At 43.8% G+C, this 18,269-nt stretch overlaps 1 protein-coding gene across 1 annotated transcript in view; it reads left to right on the top strand.

Moving 5' to 3' along the window:
* The window catches only part of tiam2a (TIAM Rac1 associated GEF 2a), a gene marked incomplete in the record, with an annotated part of 117,728 nt that overhangs the window by 68,840 nt on the left and 30,619 nt on the right, over positions 1-18,269 (top strand). Inside the window, 5 exon segments of the mRNA XM_036150556.1 lie at positions 6,927-7,145; positions 8,358-8,426; positions 10,371-10,496; positions 10,914-11,022; positions 13,882-14,056. Coding sequence (XP_036006449.1) covers positions 6,927-7,145; positions 8,358-8,426; positions 10,371-10,496; positions 10,914-11,022; positions 13,882-14,056 — 698 coding nt within the window.

The following is an 18,269-nucleotide window of genomic DNA, read 5'->3' as shown; positions in this document are numbered from 1 at the left end:
TTGCAGTGGTTCAGATCACTTACTTTAAACAGCCGTTTCTGTGTGCTCCCTACAGAAAGCAGATCCTTACTCTGAGATTCCCGAAAGGCTGCCAACATTTCCAAATCCAGCATGTTCCAATAGCGCTAGAAATGAGCAAGTTGAGGCAAGTAGCCACGCTCTGACCTTTTTTTAGGGTCAACGCACATCTGCTTTATTTTAGTTCAGGTTATGAATTATGTGCTGGATGCTGAAGGCCTTTAAAAATGAAGTTGGATTCCTTGTTTGTGTGCACAAATTTGGCCAAGAAAAGCTGATTCTTATCATCTACAAGACATGCTCTTTTGTCTTTCTCATTTTGTAGAACAGTCAAGTGGAATAGGCCACTTGATTTTACCGCCCAGGGTAAGACAGAAATCATTTATGTACCAAGTAAAAGTTCTAAGTCACTCTTAGACCTTATTAAAAGCTAAGTATTGAAAAGTAAATGCTTTATTCATATTTCTTTTATGAAAGTTAGTAGTTTCATCTGGAGATGTGGAGCCAAAGATTTCACTGTAAACATTTAATTTTTTTCACACTGAATAGATGTGCCTATAATGACTATCACATAGCAAGTGTCTAGAGTTGAATGGATTGTCCTGAGTTTCCTGCAGTCGCCGTCCTCCTCAGTCTTGTGCTTTGGCAGGTTACATCCCATATTGCTCCCACTACATTGTTCAGGGTGAAGGTGTGTATCATAATAGTATATAAAACAATTTATCACTGAGCAGGGTCAGATTGTCTGGATTAAGTGGCGCTCTAAGGTTACTGAGATGATTTCCAGGAACTAGAATCTTTTTTTCTTTCTCTCATTATAACAGAAAAGCCCTGTGCTGCTTGTTCTTGGGTGGGTGTAGGGGTTTGGAATCCAAGGAGGGAAATGACGGAATTACAAGGTTATCTCCATTTATGTACCAAAGCCTTTGACCATAACCTTTATCTGATTTTTATTTAAAAATACATGGTGAGTTTAAAGGAACATGTGGCTGGAATTCGTAGTTTCAGTCCAGTTAAAGAATAGGTATAAAACAGATGTTTCGGTATTCAGCCTCCCAGTCACCGATCAGAGCCGATCTGAACAAAATTGGCTGATTGCTTAATGTACCTTGAGCTTTGGGCTGGACGATAATTCAATAACAATATATATCGATCCATAGACGTACATTGATAATAGAAAAAAAAGGGTCAATAAAATGTTAAATAGAAGAACAGTTTTCCTTCCTTTTGCATTCTAGCCATATAGGTTCTTATTACAGTCATTACATCCTCTCAACCAATCACAAAGGCACAGGCGCAGACCCAGGAAGCAAGCTCCGCCCCCTTCTAAGAGCTCAGAGAGCACACGTTCTTTCTTCTTTTTTAAAAACTTGTAGTTTTGGTAAAAAGTTGGTTGAATAAAGGGTTGAGTTTGAATTCATTGTTTGTTGTTCTTTATCTAAAAATGGGTTGCTAAGCAACATCATAAAATGGCCAGGGCTGCACTTAAAATATATGATTTGAATTTGTTGATAATTATCAATATTGATCAATATGAGTTCTATTTTAGCTAAATTCTTTTTTCTATATTGTCCAGCCCAACTTGAACCCAGTTTAATTTTGTCCCCGGCATGTCTGTAATATCCCTCTAAGTGAGGAAGGAACTTTAAAGAAAAGTAAATGCACATCTTTACACTGATCTGTGCACCAATCAGACCTTTGTAAAGCGTAGTTGCAGAGCCCTATATGAGAATAATCTTCATGACATTCACTTTCTAGAAGAGGCCGTCTCTTTATAGAGACAGTTTTTATCTGTTTATTAATTCCTGGTGAAACTGCACTGTGCACCGAGCAATAGATGTCACGTTTTACGCTTGTGTGAGGCCATAGTTAACATTCCTGCCCTGTTACCCCCCCATGCTGGCTCTGAGCCTCCTATTTTTGAGTCAGCCATTCCTCTGTGTGTGGAGGTAACAAGCCAGAACACTCTACATTGTGCTGCTGCTATTGAGAGGCAGGACACCGATCCAGCCCCAGGCCTCCCCAATAAGCTCTCTGGAAACCACACCAGAGTGCTCCTCTGGAGCCGAGAGGGAAGGTCAGAGATGGAGGCAAGGTGTGGGGACGTGGACTGCAGTGAGGATGCAGAAGACGGACGGTGAAAGCCGGAGGAGGAAGAATTCCCCAAGGCGGTCCGACTTTGCTCTGCTGATCGACATGCGAAACAAGCCGGCGGCCATCGCTTTTTCTCTGCCCACGCTCCTACCTAGGCAAAGTCAGAATCAATCAGTCCGTCCCCGATAAAGCCGAGTCGACCCGGGGAGACAGAGAGGTGGGCTCAGAACCGCGGCTAGTTACCCAGGCCTAAATGAGGAAAAACCACAAGGAAGGTTGAGGAAAGCTGAAGAAAACACAAGAACCCGAAGGTGTTACCGAATAATTTGCAGGTGTTGAAGGGAACAGTGTCTCTGCTGCGGTGAAGCTATAAAGCACGTGGGATAGAGCCGCTCAGTCATGCCAACATTCAGGGGAGGCAAGCTGCACAGGAAAGGCTGTTCGCTTGCTCGCAGGACCCGGCGGCACGCTACGGCTGCATGGAGGCTGCTCTACAGGCTGCTCTTCATGGTGACCAGGAGGCTGGAGGAGGTAGTGACACTTTATGGCCTCATGTTTGTTTCTGGCCCCGCTCGGCTTTTGGTGCACGTCACTGCTCCGGAGCTTTTTGATTCGCTGTTGGGAAACATCAGTGTGAAAACAACACCACAGGTTTAAAAAAAAAAAAATGTTTTAAAAAGAGAGGACAATTAGTTCTCATATTGTTTGAAATCCACAGTTGGATTTACTGATTTGAAGGCAGATGTTTTAGATCATTATCCTGTTAAAAGATCCATTTGCACCCATTTTGAATTTTCTGGGAAATTTAAAGGCGTCACCATGATATCACGCACTGTAACAAGGTTCCCATGGCCTCTGGAAGAGAAACATCTCCACAACATCACAGATTATCCACCTTATTTTACAATAGGCATAAGGTGCTTTTTCCAAAGGTTCACTTTTTGGTTGGCAGCAAACTCAAACATCTGCGGTGTTTTATTGATTGAAAAGCCTTATTTTCGTCTCATCTAGTAGTAGTCAAGGTGGAGGTTCTCAAAACACACGTTTATGTTTGTGATGGTAGAACAGAGGAAGGTTTTTCCATATTCACTCCCAAACAACGGGTTGCCATGTTTATGGTGTCTAATGGTTGTTATGGAGACTTGGGGAACCATGATGCCGCTCTTTGTGACAGATTTCTATTTTACATCCCTTACCGTCTTGCTCACTATGTGGTATGAAGATAAATGTGGGTTTCAGCCTTGTGACCAGTGGGCCTCTGTGTCATGAAATAGTTATGACGCAGGGAATTGTTGATTACTAATTAAAGGTCCTTAGAAACACCAACTTAAAGTAAACCCTAAAAAAATGTCAGTTCTGGTTATGTTAACAGGGATTGTAAGGGGTGACCTTTTGATTTTGGGGATTTTTCTTAATAATTGTTTTAAACATGGATATAAAATTTTCTGTATGTACTTATGCTGCTGCAATGAAAGCATTGCCTATTTTAACACCTTTTACAGCTTTTTACGAGATGTGTTAAAACATTTTTTTTTCTGCATCTCTTCACCTCTGCATGCAGTGAATTCAGAAATGAAACGAAATCCCTCTAGATGTTCGGCAGAAAGCAGCCGGGAAACGGAATCAAATCCTCCTCTGATCGCGCTTTGTTTTCTACCCTATAACGATACGCAGAGACATATGCTCTAAATCGACTTCAGGGTACGAAGCGGGGGTACAAACGTAACGCGGAGCCGACACCTGTCGGCAAGAAAGCCCCCCGAATAGGAGTTCACAGCAGCGCTGTCAGATCCACTTGTTCTCCATAGCTCTTCCAGGCTTCTCCTCTGGCTCACATCCTGAGCTTTTAATTGGTTATTTGGGCTGGCTGTCAGGCTGTGTTGGTTGAATTGTTGTGAGGCAGTTGCAGCTCCTGAGTCATGATTGTGGGGGGAACCCCCCCCCCCCCCACCCGTCCTCTTTCCCGGTCTGTCTCTCTCTGTCTGCCCACCTTATCTCGTCAGGCTCCAGTGCAGAGGCATTTCTTGTGGATTGAATCGAGCAAAATTGGCTTTCTCTGAGCAAAACTGAAACATATTCACGGTTTCCTCTGAAGCTTCGGCTCATCCGTGCTCACATCGTCTTATGTGTGCTTTGAAGCACCCATATTGGGCCAGTACTAGAATGTGATGAGAATTAATTAGGTATCTGAGTGGCGACGGTTTCTGCTGCCAGCCACATACTTGTCTAAAGAGATCCCGACAACCCCACCACCCCCCCCCCCCCCCCCCCCCCCCCCCTTCCCTTTGGGTGTCTAGAGCAGAAATAGGCGTCACATATGAGTGTTATCACCCCCTCAAAGCCTGCCCCCACCCCCCCTGTCTGGATGCACTAGTGGGTTGTTGAATATATAGCTCTTGATATCCTTTAACCCCTGCTTCCTTTAGGCGCTCCCTCCCCCCCACCTGTCCGTCTGCCCGGTGAGAGTTTCCCCAAAGCGTTTATCACTAAATGAGGGCTGACTGCCGCTGCGTGCGGCTTCGTCGTCGTCATCGGCAGCCGAGGCAGACTTCATGATCTTCAAAGGGGAAAGTGTGTCAGCAGCAGTGTTTACAAGCCAGGACAAAGCTGACACGCACTCGGCCGCATTTAAGAAAACGCTGCCGATCAGCTCCAGCAAGCAGCCGAGTTCCGCCTGAACGCTTGCCTGCGTGGCGGTGGCCTCGTGTTTTACGAGAGCACACGGTTGCCTTTTCGAAATCAGATTGGAGACGACGGCAGCACGCAGGGAGAAATTAAGTCCCCTTGCAATTATCGGCGAATACTCTGAGAACTATGTCCTCTTTTCTTTGCTGTTCCCAGCGAGGTGCAGTCTGCGCTTACATTCTGGGAGGTACATCTCTGGAGTGACCGTGCTCTAATGAGCCAGCTGATGAGCCACCGGGCTATTAACTGAAGCCTTGATTGTCTGTGGACTCCCGGGGAGCCGGTAGAGCGGTGGCAGCTCACACCAGTGCCTGAGCTAAATGACTCAGACAGGCTTTAACACGCTGCTCGCATCGTGTGCATGCAAGGGCTTCGACGCCCACCGCGTCAGAACGGAGGGCCCATCGATCCGTGTCCGCTGCCGTACGGGCTTTGCTGGGGCGAGCTGCATTCGACTGCCCGCTGAAGCGATGTTTTGAATAGCGGCACACATACGCGCACATGGGGGAAGGCGGAGATTGCTGAGCAGCTGTTTTGCTTGGCACAAGGGCTGTCCCACCGCTCCGAGTTGCTGTGCAGCAGATTGAAAACTGCCATTACTGGCACTTATCAGCCCCAGCTGATATCAGGAGCCGGCCATAGATTATGCAACGTCATGTCACCCCCTGGCAATAAGGAGGACTAGCCAACATGGAGCTAGATCAATGGACTCTTGAGCTGCATTTTTCAGAATTTCTTTTTTTTTTCTCCTCCGGTTTATGATCTCTGGTTTTTTGGAAAGCTTTTGAACTTATTTGACCAAATTAGCCCAGCTAGCATTACCAGAGACTTTTTAATCCAACAACATTTCCAAATGCAGCATGATCTTTGAAAGAGAGGTTGAAAGCTCAAACTTACAAAAGACCCACTTTGTGGTATTCTCTTCACCCTTCCTGTTATCTGTTGAATGTCTCTCTCACTCCCTCGCAGATATCTATATGTTTTTTATATTTCCTTTTTAATTTTTAGCTTTTTTCTAAGCATTCAACATGGAAAAGGGTTTGGTCTTCCACACTCAGCAACGACATCCACACCGGAAAGCATTGTTGATAAAATGATGTGGTTACGTTGATGCTTGATGCTTTCACTAATCTGAAAAAATATCTAGATTTTTCAGTTTCTGACAGGTCAAAAAGACCTTTCCAGGGTGTAACCTGCCTCTCGCCCATTGAAATGCTAGAGATAGGCACCAGCACCCCTCGTTACCCCATGAGGGATAAAGCGAGTAATATGGATGGATGGATGGATGGATGGATGGATGGATGGATGGATGACAGGTCAAAAACTGATTGGAGATCAGCACCGCTTAAACCGAAAAAAAGTCACCTTTTCCAGTCACCAGCCTATCTCTAAGTGCATCAACTGAACTAAAGTGAGGTGGATGTGAATTTATTGCTGGTACACAATGTAAAAAGTTCTCGTGGAGTACCTCTTAATTGCTCATTTTCTGCAGCCGCTGCTAACAGACTAAAATCTCATCCAGCCACAGGCAAAACTTTGCAATATGTTGCCTAAAGCACGTTCATTTTCCTGAGGCGGTACAGGTAAAGTGAATACAAAGCAAAGCAGATCATCTGCCTGTAGAGAACATCTCTGTAAATGACGCCGAGTAATCCATGGAGCTCCACCTGACAGAAAAGTGTGTTTGAGTTTCCTTTTTGTTGTAAATTGGCACCAGAATAAACACTGTAACAAACTAATACATGACAATACGGGGTTTCCTGTCCTCTCCTGTGTTTTTGTGTGTGTGGTTATGACACAAAGATGCTTTGAGTCATTATTGTTTCATAGAAACAATCAAATGTGCTGTAAGGTGAGATATAGTTATTATTTTGGATGCATTGTGAAGCCTACAAAGCCAATTCTCATCGAGTGCATGAGTAAATCTGCATAATGTACTCCAGAGTGCACAGGGGCACCATATTTGCATAATTATCATACATGTTTACGTCAGTTATTAGAAATGAAAGGAAATGAAGAATTTTTATTGAAGCTTACGTGTGAGTGGTTACATGCAGTCACAGTGTGATCCTCGATAATCCCTGAGCGTCATAACCTAAATACTTTGTCTTCGCTGTCGCCCCCTGCAGAGCGTGGACACGGTGTGCACCATCTTCAGCTCCTTCCAGGAGGGCTCAGAGGCGGCGGGCGTGATGGATGATGCGAAGGAGACACAGGGAGGCGAGTCGGGATCGAGTTCGGGCAGAGAGGCCACGCTGCTCAGGCCTTGCCCCAAGCACATGAGCGTCACCGAGAGGCTGCGCAAGGTCATCCAGGAGCTGGTGGACACCGAGAAGTCCTACGTGAAGGTGAGTCTACAAAGGCTGGACAGCTGTAATATTAGACGTTAATGCAACAGAAGAGGATTAATATTAGATCAAACGCCGCTTCACGCTTTCTGAAGGCTTTGTGACGTGATCTGCTGTCACATCTTTTATTGGAGAAATTTTTTGATAGAAGAGTGTGTGTGTGGGGGGGGAGTGCTGGGACTTAAAGTGTGAGCATTAAAAATAATCTGTTTCTTGTAACACCTGTCTGGCATTATGTATTTCCATCCTGCTCCAGTGTTGTCTGAAAGATATCCCCGTTTTTGTCCTGACGCACAATAAAAAGCCACAATCATAAACTCAGCGTACCTGTGCGGTCTGGACTTGGTTTTCAGCATTTGTCAGGGTTTGATGAAAGTGGAAAAAAAGAGAGTATGGGGGGAAAAATTTATCAATTTCAAGTCTTCCTTATGCCATTGTCTAAAAGTTCTCCTTCCTTCTGTATTTCCTTCATTGTCTCCTTTCTTTTTTCTACCTATGCTGTGTTCCCTTCCTTCCTTTTCTCCTGCATGTCCTCCCTTTCTTCTTTTCACCTGACCTTTCTTTCGTCCTTGCTTTGTCCCAGGTGTCCTTTCCTGGATTCTACCTTTCTTTCTTCTTTTCTTCCTCCCTTATGTTCATTTCACAACCCCACGGTTCCTTGTGGTCTCCCTTCCTGGTGTCCTCCCTCCCTTATCCTTCTGCCCTTTGTACATTTGAGTCAGGAAGAGTGTGACCTACCTACAGGAAAAATGCATAGAAACCCTTCAAACATCTGCACTCTGCAGCCCTCGTGTTTGCTGTTACTTTCCCTTCTTCCTAATTTCCTTGTTTTCTTTATTCACTCCCCCTCCCTCGTCGACCTACCGTTGCGCCGTAATCGAGGGAGGAGATTGCCTTCCCGGGGGCAGCTTGATTCAGGACTTTTCGTCTGCATCTATGCACTACTGGCTGGGGTGCTGAAGGGAAGGTGGGACGAGGAGGATACTCATAAATCAGCCTAATGAGAATATTCTCGCTGATACTAAGACAAGCTACAGCCATATTAAAGGAGGGGGGGCGGCGAGGGGATCGGGGAGAAAGGGAGGGAAATGAGGTGATTGTGGAGGTTATAAAGGCAGAAATCTGATGATGGAGGGGATTTTAAAGGATGAGCATGTTAAGGAATAATGCACAGATGACTGACCTCCCTCTGCTTCTTTCCCCCACCTACAGGACCTGGGCTGCTTGTTTGAGATCTACCTTAAACCCCTGCAGAATGAAACCTTCCTCTCACACGATGAGGTAGGCTGCAAGTGTTTATGACGTTGAGTGTTTATTACCCGTCGATGAACTCAACTGGATCATCTCCCTTATTGCCACTTTAGCTGGTTGCAGGGGAAATTAGCATTCCTGACCTTCTAACATCCAAAAAGAGCGCACTAATGAAGGCCGGCTTAAGCGTAAAGGCACTCATCTCAATCTGATTGCTCTCTTTGTTACACATGTGTAACTGTTTTTCAGTCAAAATTATGTTTGATCAAGGTATGACAAGATAGAAGCAAATTTAAATGAACTTTAACAGAATGAGATATTTCCGTGTATTTAAAGCTGAGAAATCTGAAAATTAGTTTAGTTCAATGTCATATATCATGAAAACTGAAAAAGGATTATTACAGAAATGTCAATTTATGGGGAGGACTGCTGACTTGACAGTTCCACAGCAAACAGTGAATGAACAAAAGTTCAATGCTAAAGAAATTGGCCGTTTTTAGAGGGCCGTACTCAAACATTTCAATGGAAAGTTGAGTGGAAGGAAAAAGTGTGTGGGATATTCACAAGACATGGAGTCAGAGCCACTGTCTGAGCTTCAAGAGAGATCACAAACAAGTGTATCCAAGACATGGGCTACACTGTCAGACAAAGGCGGCATTAACAGCAGTCCTGCTTAGTTCGCTTTAATCGTACTCTGGTTCGTTTGCTCTGAAGTTTTGGTTCGTTTGCGGAGGTGTGAATGCACGGTCAAACTCGACCGACAAAGATGATTTGGGGAGCCGGGTTATCTGCTGGCTATGATCCACCAAATTCTTCTAAAGTTGAAATTCAACGCATCTGTCTACCTCTGCTGAGAAGCTTTACGAAGATACCGATTTAATTTTCCAGCCGGTCTTAGCCCATACTGCCAAAGGGACCGGCACCTGCTATTATAACCACTGTAGCACTCTGCTTGATTTGGCAGCAAATCTGCCCGTCCCTAAACTCCATAGAGAATTCTGCAGGGTCGTGTCAAAAGGAACATGTGAGCCACCAGACCCGGCAATGCAGACGATATGAAGACCACTATTAAAGAAACCTTGGTTTCTTTAACACCTCAGCAGATCATGTCAATGCTGCATTTAATGTTGCAATTTATGCAAAACTAGCATCCATTAAGTACTGAGTGCATACCGTTCAGTGCATGAATGTTCTTTTTACTTTTTCCTTCCACTTAACTTTCCATTGATATGCTTTGACGAATCTCTTGTATGAAGAGCCAGCTTCTTTAGCGCTGACCTTTTGTGGCGTACAATGTCAGTGATTGTCTGCTGCCATGGCAACAGTCGTCACATGATTGACGAGGCGTTAACGTAAGAATTTTGTTTTTATAAACGATTATTATTACATATTATTATCTGACAGCCTGAATTTCGGGAACTCGTTGAGCTGCGACTGGAAAGTGTCGCCGCGGCATATTAATGAAGTCGCACTTTAATGTGTGCCGGGCACGACCTCAAACACGGGAGATTCCCCCAGAGATATGCAAGTCGATCGTCCCGCTGAGGCCGAGGGCAGATAAAATCGCCATTATGAGGCACGGGGACATGTCCGGACACGGAGCGGACAGGGGCGTGTTGGTCCCTTAATGGCTTTTAATAAATGAAATTTTCGACCCTGACTGTACAGTAGATGCCACGTTTATATGGGATGTTACTAACAGCCTTTGTCAGAGATGGAGCCATCGCAGAGGAGGTTTTATAACACTCCAGAGGGGCCGTGTGACTGACTGTTATGAATTATAAGCCATTCTAGCTTTATTTTGTTTCTATACAACCTCACGTTCTCCTCTCTCTCTCTCTCCCTCCTCCCACTTCTTACTGTGCTGTTCTTTCATACATCCCCATCGATCAACTTCCCACTGTGCCACCATTTCTCTCTTCCTCCTGCAACATCCATAACTCTCCATCCCCACCACCTTGTACTCCGCGTCAGATGGAGAGTTTGTTTGGCAGCCTCCCTGAAATGCTGGACTTCCAGAGGGTCTTCCTACAGACCCTGGAGGAGAGGATTGCCTCCAAGCCCGACTTCAGCACCCTGGAGACCCCCTCGCAGTTTAAGGTACACCGACACACAGTGATATTTATACCTGTATCGATTAAAGCTCAGCGTCATTTTCCAACCAGGTAATCAGAGCTACTTTTCCCATAAAAAGACGGTTATGATTTGATTTTTTTTTGAGGATTTGTAAGACAGCTGAGGTGTTGTGGCAGCGTTATGATTAGCTGATTTGTAGGCTTAGCGTGATGATGTGTGGGGTCTATTGATTAAATCTGCGGTTCAGTGGCTGGAGCCAGAAAGGTTAGTCAGGAGGAAGAGTATAAATGGGGCTTCTGAATGGTCTCCCAGGAGTGGCAGGACTGTCATGACTTCACATGTTCACTCTCTTTCATCTTGTATAAAACCACTTTTCTGTCTGTGCACAAGACTCACGCCCCCCCTGTCTGTTTTTTTTTTTTTTTTTTTATTTCCTGGCAGAAGCTTCTGTTTTCTCTCGGGGGTTCGTTCCTCTACTATGCGGACCACTTCAAGCTCTACAGCGGCTTCTGCGCAAACCACATCAAAGTCCAGCAGGTCTTAAAGAGAGGTACAACTACCAGAACGTGCTTTCATTCCTTTTTCTAGCCATTTAAAATGTACAATAACAAATATTTAGTGTGAATTATGGTGAATATTTCCACATTGGCTTACAGGCTTTTTATACAGAGGCTGAAAACCTGCATATTTTAAGAATGGATGGATGGATGATGGACAGATGAATGTTTGTGTAGATGAATGAAGGCCAAATGGCTTGATGGATGGTGGATAAATGGATGAAAGCGGACAAAATTATGGATTGTGGACCGAGGGTCTGACATGGATTGATGAGGTGAAAAATGAAGGTGGAGAAATGGCTGGAGGATGGACTAGGATATATTGGGAAATGAAAATTAAGGGTGGAAACATAAATATTTCTCCACACTCTAATTTAATTTTCCTACTTTTTCCAACCTACACCTTGAAAATACTTACTTCCCATGTTTTCTCCAGAATATGTAGGAATAATGTTATAAGCACCCTGTGAAGCAAGGTACAAGCACATGTTAAATACCTGCTTCCAAAGTTTTCCCCCTGTCGGCACAAGTCAGCGTCCTTGCACCTGAGTTGCATCAGAGCTGTCTCATGGCACTCACTGCTCTATTTCTGGACATCACCTGTTTTAGGGAGCCAGTCAATTATGTACGAAAGCAAATATCCAGGAGTGAGACGAGTGTGGATGAAAGGGAGCTGACTGACGCCGTTCCAGTTTTTTCCCTCTCCGGTGTCGGGGGGACAGACATTCTGTGATTTGCAGGTTCAAAACAAAATGCGTGCACGGTCTAAGACGGACTTTTAAATGATCTTGTTTACGCGACTGCCTCGCTTTCCGCAGGGCGCGCGTCCGTGTAGAAAATTAATCTAACGTTAATTTGTGCGCACTCAGACGTCTGGCAGTACTTGGGAACACTCCGCAGTCAAACGGGACGATGTCAGAAGATTGGTTTCTTTGCCAACATGGGAGGGTGGCGAGGGCTTAAATCTGCCACATTAACATAACTGTTAGGGGTATTCTTTGAAGTAAGCAGCAGGATGGATATTTAATCGGATTAACGCTCAGAAGTCTGGTGGGTCAGTTACCTGAAGCAAAATAAACGCTTTGGGCTTTTTCTTAAATATTTTTCACCCCCGAAAATGATCAAGCCCTTTATTCCAACAAGCGTTACTAAAATAGTGAGGAAAATGTATTTAGTTTTTAACATAACAGTATTTAAAACTGTATGTTGGTTAAACGTTGCAGACACCATGTTAAGTAACCAGCGTTTAAGCAAAGCTTTAAATGATGAGGCGTACTTTTATTATAGTCGGCGCGCACACGCAAACACATCAGCAGGTAGCATCAAATTTGCACCGTGCAGATAAAATCTGCCTCGTGTAATCACTGATTACTAGCTTGCCCTGAATGATGGAGAACACCCGGCACAACCCGGTCATAAGCAGGTGCAAGTCTAAATCACCCGCCTCTTCCCCACAGGCCAAGAGTTTACCTCGGCTTTTGTTTATTCGCTGGCTTGTTAATCGCCCGCCAATTACTCCGGGAGGTGCCGATGCAGCCGGCTGTCTGTAGCTGAAAGTGTTATAATTACTGCTGTAATGCCCCCCCCCCCTCCCCTTCTCTGTGGAAGCGTACCGCAGTGGGAAAATGTCACCGCCCTTACAGGCGACTCATTTTGCTGCATGCCTCAAATTTCACACTCATTAACATGGTTGCCGTCAGCACGAACTATGAAACTCCATCTTGATTATTTCAGCAAATCAAGTCTGGTAAATTAAGCTACCTCTATGCGGCAAGTTGTATTTATTTGCTTTTTACTGATGGGGTGTCACTGGAGTAGATTGGGGGGGGATGGGGGGGACCTGCAGCACCCTCTGCTGGACACAAGTTATTGCACCCTGATTTTGTGCTTGTCCAGACTGACTGTTACGGCTCAGTCTCAGTAAATTCAAACATCATCGCAGACTTTATTTTAGCAGTTAAGTTCAGGAAACTAAAAGTCACATATTGAGTGGTTATATTTCATGCACTTATTTCTGTCTGTTTTAATTTCTTAATTTCAATTTCCTTGAAAGAAAGTTGAGTGGAAGGAAAAGTTGTTGTTGGAAAAGGGTCCACAAGCAACAGGGGTAACATCAGCCTTGATAGGCCCCCATTCAGGGGTTTGTGGGAGATTCACAAAATGGGTCTGCGCTTCAAGAGTTATCTAGAACATGGGCTCCTGCTGTGACATTTCTTGTTAAGCTACTCCTAAACCCGAGAGTGTCTGTGCCATCTGACATGGCTAAAGAGAATAAGGACGTGACTCTGTGGTAAAAGGTCAGGAAGAACACCTCAGCATCGCCGCAGGCAGATGGCATTCATGTTATATTCCATCGATGCAGTAAATCATGTAAAAGGAGCCCCAACAGGTCTGAGTGCAGATACTGTACAGGCCACGGCCATAATTCCTGTAGGTCAACATTTCGTGTATATACCCTTTTTACTTCTTATTTTACTGTATTCTTTTTGTCTGTACCATCAATATCAAGTCAAATTCCTTGTAAGTGCAAACCTACTTGCCGATTAAACTTGATTCTGATCTGATTCTAATTTCTGTGGTAAATTTTAGAGTTTTGCACTTGGAAACTCATTAGCTTGAAGGACATAATCATCAACATTTACAGTAACGAATCCTTGAAATTCCCTCTGCATCTTGTGATTCCATTAATGCGTTTCACTTCTTGCATTTAATGACACCAATAAATCAACATCTGGATGATTATATTTGAGATACTGTGTAGATCCGACTTTGGTCAGTACTACAGTGTACCGGGACACTTCTAATTGAATCTCATGTATGTTTGTCTTTCTTTTTTTTTTTTTATTTTAAAGCAAAGACGGATCAGGCCTTTAAACAATTCCTGGACGCAAGGAACCCCACTAAGCAGCACTCGTCCACCCTGGAGTCGTACTTGATTAAACCAGTGCAGAGGGTGCTTAAGTACCCCCTGCTGCTCAGAGAGCTGGTCTCCCTCACCGACGCCGACAGCGAGGAGCACTACCACCTCACCGGTAAGGAAAACGCGCGCACGGTGGAGATTCTGCGCACATTCTTACTTTGCGTGATTCGATTTAATGCATGCACTCGATCGAGCAGCAAATAAAAACCCCTAATGTAACCTGTGCGCCCGCAGAGGCTTGAAGGCCATGGAGAAGGTGGCGAGCCACATCAACGAGATGCAGAAGATCTACGAGGATTTCGGCTCCGTGTTCGACCAGCTGGTGGCGGAGCAGACGGGCCACGATAAAGAGGTGGGGTCTCCACTTCCAAATCTGTGTCCGTCGTGTCTAAGTAGTGAAGAAACATGTAGCTTCGGCTGAATTTAAAGAGGCTTGCACCCGCCCCTTTTTCGTTTATGCTACTTGAGCTCAGCCAATCAGAAATGCATCAGAGGTTTTGTTTGCATGCGTCTCACATATCCGTGATACTCTCCGTCCTCGGCTCGCTTCCAAACCCGGTTTCCTCTTATGCCCCCTGTCAGGTCACAGAGATTTCCATGGGCGAGTTTCTCATGCATTCCTCAGCGGTCTGGCTCAACCCTCACCCGTCGCTGGGCCGCATGAGAAAAGATCCCGAAATGACCGTATTCGGTGAGTGCCGCCGCGCGCGGGTGTTTGCTCCATCGAGAGCCGTGTAGAGCCGAGTGCATTTGGTTTTGCTCGAGAAGTGTGAGAGGTTGTAGGTGAGCACAGCGCTCAGACCGAGACTCTCTTTGAATTTAAATATCCATAGCTGGATTGCTGATGTGTGCTTTAAGGCTTCAAACTGGCAGCTGGAATGCTTCTGCGGGTTCCCAGGAGGTATTAACAGTCAAAACTTAAGATGCTGATGTGTTTTTTTTTTTTCCCCCTCTCTTGCTTTTCTCCCACCAGTCTTCAAGAAAGCAGTGATATTGGTCTACAGGGAAAACTACAAGCTGAAGAAGAAAATGGTTAGAATAGCTACTTTTATACTTCCCGTGACACAAATAGTGTGTTTGGTTTGAAAAATGTAATTTTTCCCCTTTTCGTTCCAACGCGGCTTAGTTTTTTTTTTTCTTTCTTCTGCTCTCTGACCAGACGACACCTCGTTCGGCACATTGTCATGGAGATTCAGACCTGTTTAAGTTTCGGTGGCTCATCCCGCTCTCTGCACTGCAGGTCAGGCTGGGGAACACTGCAGGTAGGATGCTGACACGTTGCATCAATGTGCTTCCTTCACATCGCCCAGCTCTTCGCATTCATTCAAGTTCAACTTTCTCTCTCTCTGCATATCTCCTTCTGAAAGCATGAAAAACATACTTGGAAGTGTTTGGTTACAAGCTCTGCCTTCATTACTTTGTCCCCTCTCTTCATTTTTTCAGGAACAGGACGGGAAAGCAGCTGCATTTGGGAGCTGATTCACTCCAGGTCTGAAGTGGAAGGGAGACCCGGAGACGGTCTTCCAATTGTGCAGCAGGTCCGAGCATTAGCATTTAGGTGGTTAATTGTTCCTGTTTTCATTAATTCATAGATTAATTTAGCCATTACACTGAAGGATGCTCCACTGAAGGGCTTTTTGAAATGTATTTCTCACATTGTGACCACAATCTGAAATGTATTTTATTTATTTATTTGACAAGCCGCAACACAAAGTAGTGCACAATTATACCATGAGAGGAAAATTATACATGAATGTGAAAATATTTACAAGTTAAATAAAATCTGTAAACATGGAAACGGCACCTTTTACTATGCTGTTGCGCCGATGCCATTTTTGGCCCTGATACTGATACCTGGCTGTGCAGTATTGGCCGATACCGATACCATCTGTTTGAAATTGATGTGTGTGTGTGTATATATGAAGAACTGCATACTACTTGGATGTAAAATAATTGCCATCATGGCTTTGTCAAACTGCTACCTTTGTAAAGCAGGAAAAAGACTAATACAAAGTGAATGCAGTAGAACTAGTGAGTGTCGGGATGAGAGAAGGCTGCATTCAAGTGACATACAAACATCAAAATGGTATCGGTGCCCTATTTGTTGGTACTCGCCGATACAATTTAATGCTGGATCGAAGCCCCGGCCGACACCTGGTATCTGGTGCAACACTACCTTTTATTCTGACACCTATAACGAGAATGGAGAGTAATCTTCCAGCAGAATCATGACTCCACACCACACTTTTAAACATGTATAATATTCCTTCCACTACCGGATTAGGTTAATCAGATACAAATCCCCTTGAAATACATTGAAGGAACAATGGAAAAGCTTGAGAGGGGTATGGCGACTTCTGTGCAGCTCATATTCACATCACACCACAAACTTTGAATTGGTTTATTCTGAATGCTGTGAAGGAACAATAATTACCACGAGACGAAAACAGTTTCCATTTAGAATATGTTTTATGTATTGACAAACAAAAAATCCTTGACTGAATGTTAAAAAGTCCAAGCTTTCACGTGGTAGTGGCAGATTAGGTATGAATTTAAAAACTGTCTCCTACATGTTTCTTGGTTTTTTATATTATATTATATATATTATATATATATATTATATATATATATATATATATAGGGCTGGGCAACGATTAAAATATTTAATCGCGATTAATCGCCCTGATTAATCGCGATTAATCGCGATTAATCGCATTGTATTTACAAACTCCAAGAATGAATTCAAAGTAGTGTAAAGAGCACTTTTATTTTAATGTTCTGCTGCCATATGAACAAAGTGTTGTAACATTTGTACCACTTATTTTATACTGGATATTTTCAACCCATCTATTGAATTTAGTGCACTAGTTGATCTTTTCTTCTTCTTCATAAGAGAACAAGCACTGCAGCCAAAATATGGCCTTTTTTGACCTGCTGTATATTAGCCAGTCCCTAAGCTTGATGTATCATGAAACTGTTGACCTTTGGGTTTTGTGGTTTTTTATTTATTATTACAATTTAATAATAATAATAATAATAATAATAATGTTCATGTTTTTTCGCTAATCCACCTCTTATATATTTCAATCCTTATGTAATTTGTCTGTGTTGTGTGCACCTGCCTGTTGCTTTAATCCTATAAATTCCCCGTCGTGGGATAAAAAAAAGATTAGCTAATGTTATCTTATCTTAAATAACACTTTTTAATATATGTACTGGGTTCTTTCAAGGTCTTAATTACATGTTATGTGTGGGCTCCAGTAACATCCATCCATCCATCCATCCACTGATCTACCTGGATGTTCCCTGGAGGACTGAAACGCCTCAGTCAGAGACGTCTGTGGGTCTGTCGGGGCAATGAGAGAAGTTTCGTCTCCTCTCTCCGTTTCTGGGGCTCGACTTTTCATGTTTTTTCACGTGCTTAGATAAATTTGTTGTGTTTCCACTTAAATGAACCGGCTTTTTACAAAACATACAGCTTGATTTCATTTACGGTATTAAAATAAAGCCGAACGGTGCTACTTCCCTTGTTCATGTTTTTTCGCTGCTGCGGTCTCTCTCAGCTGTTTGTGTATTAAGTTTGTGTGAGAGCTGAGTGCGCGGGCCAGGCTGAGTCTGCGTGCTGATTGGCTGGCGCCGCTGAGCCATGTACGAGAGGGGAGGGGGGGCGGGAGAGTGCTGCCGTGACAGCGCGCTGCAGTCAGCGCGCGTGCTGACTGACACTGACTGAAAGCATGATGTGAGCAACATGCGTTAATGCGCGATAAAATAAATATCGCCGTTAATAGTCTAATGAATTAACGCGAAATTAACGCGTTACTTGCCCAGCCCTAATATATATAATATATATATATATATATATATATTATATATATATATATATATATATATATATATATATATATATATATATAATAAAAATAACAAGCCCAAGAAATTACAATAGGTTTTCTCTTATTGCACTCATACCATGTTGGTCTAAAATGTACTGGGAATGCCTGTGCCTGTACTGGGAATCAAATATTTATTTGTGTCGGCCCCCAGAGGTGCCTTTATTTGTCAGGAAGCCTGTAAATGCCACTCCTGAATGGAAAGGTCAAACTTTGCATGTTTCAATTGAAAATTGGGGCTCAGTCTTAGATACAAGGTGTGGAGCTGCTGCTCCTTTGGATTGACAGACTCAGTTGAGGTGGTTTTGGTATTGAATGAGGAGACCCTTGGGACACCTCCCTTTGGCAGAGCAAACCGAGATCTTTCTAGAGGGATTAATGTCTCTTGCAACCTGGGACTAAAATGTTTTTAAATGGTGGTTTCGGTATC

Source organism: Fundulus heteroclitus, chromosome 19 (assembly GCF_011125445.2).
Source record: "Fundulus heteroclitus isolate FHET01 chromosome 19, MU-UCD_Fhet_4.1, whole genome shotgun sequence".
Taxonomy (NCBI): domain Eukaryota; kingdom Metazoa; phylum Chordata; class Actinopteri; order Cyprinodontiformes; family Fundulidae; genus Fundulus; species Fundulus heteroclitus.
The sequence above is the reverse complement of the archived record's forward strand: the minus strand, read 5'-3'. Positions and strand labels throughout refer to the sequence as shown.